Raw genomic sequence first — 7,500 nt, 5'->3', positions numbered from 1 at the left:
ACTCACACTCATACACATACTCATATTCACACTACATGCTACACACAGCACACACACACACACACTAATAACCCACCAAGCATAACCCCACACTCACATGGGTCACCCTCCCCCCCCCCACCCCCACTGATAGTCGCGTGTGAGTGCTCGCTACCCTCGTTACGGCCTGGTCATTCTTGCCCCTTGTTCCTCCTCTTCCTCCTCTTCCACTTCTTCCACTTCTTCCACTTCTTCCACTTCTTCCACTTCTTCCACTTCTTCCACTTCTTCCTCTTCTTCCTCTTCTTCCCTTCTTCTTCTTCTTCTTCCTCCTCCTCCTCCTCTTCCTTCCTCTTCCTCCTCCTCCCTTCAGCGAAAGGGGGGAGAAAGAGAAACGGAGACTATTTCTTATCCTCTCCTATCCCGTATTTCTCTTCTATCCTTCATTAACTTTATAGAATACATCGAGCGAGAGAAACCAGTTGCATTTTTCAACCCCATTTTATCTCTTATGTGCATTTCTGGAGCCAACGTATTGCAGAATTCAACACAGCAGCAAATGCATCACCCAAGCGCAGACGAGCTCCCACAGAACTTAAGAAAGCCCCCCGCAGAACCTTTTAAAACTTTCACAGAACGGAATGAAAACTCCCACAGAATCTATGAAAACTCCCCACAGCACAGAACCAATGGAGCTTCCCACAGAACCGACTAAAAACTCCCACAGAACTTAAGGGAAAAAAAAACCAGACCCGAAGGCAAACTCCCACACGCCCTAACGTATCCCACAGAACGACAGGAAAACCCTCTAAAGTTCCCACACGCCCACACTCCCACAGTCCGTGTATGACAACGAAGTGGGAACTTAATACCGAAAAGACACAGTAAGACGCGAGGGCAAAAAGAGGGGAGTGGAGGGGAAGACAAGAAAGACTTAGAGGGGGGGGGGGGAGGAAGTCTTAGGAAGAGAGATGAAAGGGGAAACAAGCAAGGGTACGAAAAGACGACAAAGGAAAGGAAAACCTAGAAGGGAAGAGAGGAAAAGAGAGAAACGAGAGGAAAAGAAAAGGAAAAGATAAAAATAATAGGAAAAGAGGAGAGAGGAAAAGAGAGAGAAAAAAAGAGAAAGAGGAAATAGAAGAGAGAGGAAAAGAGAGAAAACGAGATTAAAAGAAAAAAAAATGAGGAGAGAGAAAGAGAGGAAAAAGAAAAAAAAAAGAAAGGAAACATCAAAAGAGAGAAACACACCGACTCTGAAAGAGGGGAAAAGAGAGGAAGACGAAGGAGGGGAGAGCAGAGCCCCCCCCCCCCCCCCCCCAACAGATCTGTGATGGCGCATGACCACACAGGCCTCGACAGGGTATCCATCATGAAAGGGTTCCGGAGAAGAACACCAATAGACCAGGGACGAGATGGGGGGAGGGGGGGAGGGGGGAAGGATCTCCAATGAGTGATGTGGGAGGGTGATGTGATGGGTGACTGGGGGGGGGGGGGGGTGATGTGGGTGGGTGATGGAGGGGATATTGTGGAAGAGTGATGGAGACGGCAGTGTGGGAGAGTAATGAGGGAGAGTGATGTAGGAACGTGATGAAGAGGGAAATATAAAAGGGATTTTTTTCCAATGGGTGGTGTGTAGGGGGGAGGGGGATTTTAATGGGTAGGGGATGGGTGATGGGTATTCCAACGGGTGATAGAGTAAGGGGGGGGGGAGGGGAAAGAACTCTCCAACACTCGGGTGAGAAACGGACGGAAGCAAAGCCACGAGCCAAGCAGACGAGAGAGGGAAAAACGAACACGCTGTAACACCACTTCATCTCGACTCCATCGACGAAAAAAGTAAACAACACTAAAAATAAGTAAATAGATAGAAGTAAATAGATAAAATAGATAGATGATAAGTAAATAGATAAATAAATAAACAAACAAACAGCTACACAAACCACAAACAAACAAAAACAAAACCCAATAGAGAGAGAAGACGAAGCGAAAGCCAAAAATCATAAATCGGACATCATGATGAACAGCGGCCCGTCAGCACACATACAAACATGTCCTACGACGTTAATACGCGGTGGGCACGCGAGACGCACGCAGGGGATCCCATGTTGCTCGCCGCCGGGAGGTGGCTCAGGCCAGGCTGTCTGTGAGGGAGGGAGGGAGGGAGTGTGAGTGTGAGTGTGAGTGTGAGTGTGAGTGTGAGTGTGAGTGTGAGTGTGAGTGTGAGTGAGTGAGAGTGAGAGTGAGAGTGAGAGTGAGAGTGAGAGTGAGAGTGAGAGTGAGAGTGAGAGTGAGAGTGTGGTGTTGTGTGTGTGTGTGTGTGTGTGTGTGTGTGTGTGTGTGTGTGTGTGTGTGTGTGTGTGTGTGTGTGTGTGTGTGTGTGTCCCTTTTTCCTTTCCTTTCTCTTTTCCATCGCCCTCCGTTTTTTTTCTTCTTCCCCTCTCTCTCCTTCCTTTCTCTCTCATCCTCTCCCCTTTCCTTTCACCCGTCGCTCTCTCTCTTTCTTCCCCTCCTCCTTTTTCCTTTCTCCTCCTTCGCTCTCCCTCTTCCCCCTCTCCCTCGCCCTCTCTTTCTCTTTTTCTTCTCTTTCTCTTTCTCTCCCTCTCCCCTCTCCCTTTCCCCTCGCGGATAGCTAATGAGGAGGAAGAAAATGTGGCGTGGTAATTAACATTGTGTGCGTGTTATCCGTGCGTTATCTCGGGTGATGCTGCTTATCCCCTGCTCGGACATCATCACTCCGCCTCCCCTCCCCCTACCCTCCCCCCATCCCCCACCCCATCACCCTCTTACCTCTCCCTGCCCGTCCCCCCCCCCACCCTACCACAACCTCCCCTCCTCTCCTCCATTCTTACCCTCTTCATGTCCCCTTAATAGCTTATTCAATACGTTTCTGGCATTTCCTCTCCCCTCCGCCCACTCCTTCCCCCTCTTCCGCCCTCCTCTCCCACCCCCTCCCACCCCTACGCCCATATGTAAGGGGAAATACAACTGTTGTTCTTGCCTCGTGTTGATGGCGGGGGGTGGGGGTGAGAGGGGGGGGCGAGCAATCTTCCCTTTGTTTCGTATCATTGCGTAATCATTCCATTGTGATTCCATTATTGATTCTCTCATTCCCTTTTCGGTCTTTATTCTATGTTCCCAGCTTTCCATTTTCCATATCCTTATTATTAATATTATCGTCATTATTATCAGCATTACTTTTATTATCATTATTAGCCCCATTATTACTTTATTACCATTATCATCATGAAAATCAACATTACTATCATCGCTACCATCATCATCATCATCATTATTAATTTTATGAGTCATGTCCGCTTCCGTTCGTCTTTTCATTTTCTTCCAATGTTCACGGGCGGCCGGAGACAGAAATGGGCCTTCGCATCAACAGAATCTCCCTCCGTCGAAATAATCAAGTCGCGAGAGCGCCAGTCTCCAGAGCGCAGAAAGCGCAGATGATTCAGAGCATTAACCCAAGGGCGACCCAAATCCTGGCGATGCATGATATCGACAAATCTATCCCAGGATTGACCCGACCTTCGACCCTCGCCGACGCGTTGATGGAGTAGCAGGGGGGGGGGAGTTGTGGGGAGGGGAGGGGAGGGGAGGGGATAGGAGAGAGAGGGGAGGGGAGAGGAGAGAGAAAGGGGGGAGAGAGAGAGAGAGAGAGAGAGAGAGAGAGAGAGAGAGAGAGAGAGAGAGAGAGGAGAGAGAGAGAGAGAGAGAGAGAGAGAGAGAGAGAGAAAGAGAAAGAGAAAGAGAAAGAGAAAGAGAAAGAGAAAGAGAAAGAGAAAGTGAGAGAGAGAGCGAGATGCAGCTTCCTTTATCTCCCGTGATGTGTGGGAGCCGCGCCGGAGAGACGCTATCAACTGCGCCCATCGTCCAGGCTCCTATGCACTCCATCAGCGGCGCCTCGGATGTCCCGGCGCCGCCCCACCCCACACCCCCCGCCCCCCTATTCACCCGCTACTTCCGGCGATGGTCAGCCGCCGCCGCCACGCTCCGTCGGGCGTCGTCCTCCTCCCGAAGCAAGGGAGGGGAGGAGGAGGGAAGGAGGAGGGAAGGATCGGGGAAGAAAGGTGATTTTGGTAAAGGGGGAAAAAAAAAGGAAAAAAAAAGCGAAAAAAGGTCAAGGAAAAGGGGGGATTAAAACTGGAAGTTGGAAGAGGGAAGGGAAAGCTTCGCAGCAAAGGGGAAAGACTGGAAGAAGGGGAAATTCGATGAAGAAGGGGGAAGAGGAGATCCGGCGGCCAGCGGTCAGGCTTCGGCACGCGGGACTGGCCGGGTAATGGCTTAATAATGGCTTAATCAGCTGTGCGGTCATTAACAGCGGTGTGGATGTCCCCATCACAGGCGTGGCGGCGCGAGATACGTCACATCTGCTACATATCGGGCCCACGGATGGACGAGGGGAGAGGGGGGAGAGGGGAGGGGAAGAGAGGAGAGATAGGAGAGATGGGGAGAGAGGAGAGTGAGGGAGAAGGGGGAGATAGAAGAGAGGACAGAGGAGAGAGCCAGGGAGACGGGGCCAACACAACCAGAGATACTAAACGATACTAAGGGAGTTGAGAGTGAGGAGAGAAAGGGTCAAACACTGGACAGATGAAGATACCAAACAGTGTAGGTCCTTCGACAGTGATAAACGGCCAATTCCGATACATAAAGTACTTACTTTCGCGTATATGACCTTTTCAGCTATCATATCAACACAGTTTACCGTCCATCAGTGCATAAATCAATCCCCTACAGCGGCAGATGTTGACTCTTCACTCCACAAAGAAAACCAACACGATTCAAGAAATCGCCGACCACAAGAAACACTATTACATATCTTAGGAAAATAAAGCGCGTCTGGAGAGACAAACTTCCACAGTTGCTGCGTGCGTGTGCATGCAAGCAGTACCCGCTCCCTACCTGCAAGTACAGCTCTCGGAACCGCTGGGTACAATGCACAACACAGACACAAGAAAAAAAAAAATAACATGCCTGCACTACATCTTTTTTATCGCTAAAACCTACTACGTACGTACATGCTTTGTTTTTATGTCCGAGATATAATACGTACACGAGGAAAATCAGTCTACACGCTAACAAACAAACAAACAAACAAACAAATACGGCATACGACCCAATACGAAGCAAAATCAAAACTACAAACGAACAAAAAACGGACACACAATCGGTCACATATCAGCCGAAGCCAAGGACACACACAACACTACAACTACCTACCTACAGCACGGACACGGACGCCGAGGTTTGGGGAGGGGGGGAAAGTGGGGGGAGGGAGGAGGGGGGAAAGGGGAAAAGGGGAAGGGAGAAAAGGGGAAAAGGGGAAAAGGGGGAGGGAGAAAAGGGGAAAAGGGAGGAAATGGGGGAGGGGAAAAGGGGGGAAGAGGAAAAGTGGGAAGGAGAAGAGGGGGAAAGGGGGAGGGAAGAGGGCGTCTCGCGATCCCAGTCGGCCTCGTGTCCAGCCACACTACGTCAGGCATGAGCATTGATTTCCACTAGCGTCCCCGAAACCGCGAAATTGGGTTTTCTCCGCGCCTATCTCTCTATATCGTGGCGTTTCAGAAGAGCGGGAAAAAAATAAAGAGAGAGAAAAAAAATGAGAGAAAAAAACTGGAAGCGCCTTAAGACATCCAGAGGGACCGGCGCACAGGCGGACCGGGGGAGCGCGGCGGAGACAGAGGAAGACGAGGAGGAGAGAAAGGAGACGAAAAAAAGGAGAAAGGGGAGAGAAAAGGGGGAATGGTAGAAGAAGAGAAAGATGAAAATGGCAAGAGAAAGAGAATAGGGAGAACGGGAGAAAATAAAATGAGGAAGAGAAACCGACAGACATTCTCCCTCACCTGGATAACAGAAATAAATAACTAATTACACATATATATATACATATATATATATATATACATGTATATATACATATATATATATATATATATACATATATATATATATATATATATATATATATATATATATATATATATATATACATAAGCAAGAAGCCAATCAACTGCCTAAGTCCAGAGTGCACGTCGGTTTGGGGACGTATTGGCGAAAGGAGGCGTGGCTGGACGTGCCGTAGTGGGCGTGGCTGAACGTGCTGTAGTGGGCGTGCAGTTAAGTACGAACCAAAAGAGCTACCTAGGCTGCTTCTACTTAAAAAACCGACGACCCGCTCCTACCTTGCGTTTGTCTTCTTCAAAGGACGAGTGCTTCGTGGGTTCTCGTACCTGCAGAGAGAAAAGAGGGGGGAAATGAGATTAACATTTTATAAATCAGATACGAAAAAATAAGAAGGAAGACCCGTAAATCAGAAAAAAAATGAGACAAAAAAATTATAAATCAGATACGAAAAACAAGAAATAAGATTCGTAAATCAGAAAGTCAGATTTGCAAATGAGTGACGAAATTATTAGAGCAGGGTATTGCATGCGTAATGTGAGATTATTGATACCTGAAAAAAAGGATTAGTGTTACAAACCAGCTTCAGTTTTTTTTCCTAATATCTTAAACAAATCAGTTACGGAAATTAAGAATTACTGACGAATTCATTAGCGCAGGATATCGTCTCTGCAATATATGAAGATCACAGCGCCGCGGGATTCTTCGTGCGTGACCAGCATTGATGACACGCGTCCACTGCCCCCCCTCTCCTCTCTCCCATCTTTCTCTATCTCCCTCCCATCTCTCTCTCCTCCTCTCCTATCTCTCACTCCTCTCTCCCATCTTTCTCTCCTCTCTCCCATCTTTCTCTCCTCCTCTCCTATCTCTCTCTCCTCCTCGCCCCACTCTTCTCGCCTCTCCTCCTCTCTTCCGAGACCTATTCTCCTCTCCTCCCCTCTCCTTTCTTCTTCTCCATCTCCCTATCCCCTCTCCTTTGCTCGTCCTCCCTCTCTATTTCTTTCTTCTCTCCCTCTCCTCTCCTCTTTCCTCCAGTCCTCCCTCCCTTTCCACAACCCCCTTTCTCCCCTCTCCGCATCCCCCTCTCTCTCCCCTTTCCCATCCTGACCCCTCCCTCTACCCTCCCCTCTCCCTCTGGCGTTCAAGGACCACGCCAAGAACATCCAATATCTTGAGGATGACGTTTAGCTGACAAGGGCTGACAGCATCCTTAGCTGCCTCTTGCGCGCTTCCACGTCCCCGAAGACTGTGAGTTGAGATGATGTGAGATGAGATGATGTGCGAGTAAGTCTGAGGATGACGTTGGTAATGACAATAATAGCGGCACTGTCGCTACGATACGGAGCGAAGGAGTGGGAGAGAGAGAGAGAGGAAGGAAAAGAAGGAAAGGCACGGAGATAAGAAGATAAAGCTATATCAGAGAAGAAGCGAGAGAAAGAGAGCACAACGCAAGTCCGACCGCGTCAACCGTAACTAGTTATTTCTCCCGATACACATTTTTTCCTTCTTCTTCTTTTCGCTTCGTCCAGGACCCGAAAGGACAGGGGAGCGAGAGCGCGACGAGATGCTGGAAAACAAATAGTGGTAATGCCTCCGACGGCGCCATCAGACCGC

General features: G+C 48.9%; 1 protein-coding gene across 1 annotated transcript in view; it reads right to left on the bottom strand.

Moving 5' to 3' along the window:
- Window positions 1-6,137: 6,137 nt before the first annotated feature.
- LOC119595179 overlaps window positions 6,138-7,500 on the bottom strand; it is a 123,569-nt gene continuing 122,206 nt past the window's right edge. The window contains exon 4 of the mRNA XM_037944347.1: window positions 6,138-6,215. Within this exon, the coding sequence (XP_037800275.1) occupies window positions 6,138-6,215 (78 nt within the window). The remainder of the gene's footprint in view (window positions 6,216-7,500) is intronic.

The sequence above is a fragment of the Penaeus monodon genome, chromosome 35 (assembly GCF_015228065.2).
Source record: "Penaeus monodon isolate SGIC_2016 chromosome 35, NSTDA_Pmon_1, whole genome shotgun sequence".
Taxonomy (NCBI): domain Eukaryota; kingdom Metazoa; phylum Arthropoda; class Malacostraca; order Decapoda; family Penaeidae; genus Penaeus; species Penaeus monodon.
The sequence above is the reverse complement of the archived record's forward strand: the minus strand, read 5'-3'. Positions and strand labels throughout refer to the sequence as shown.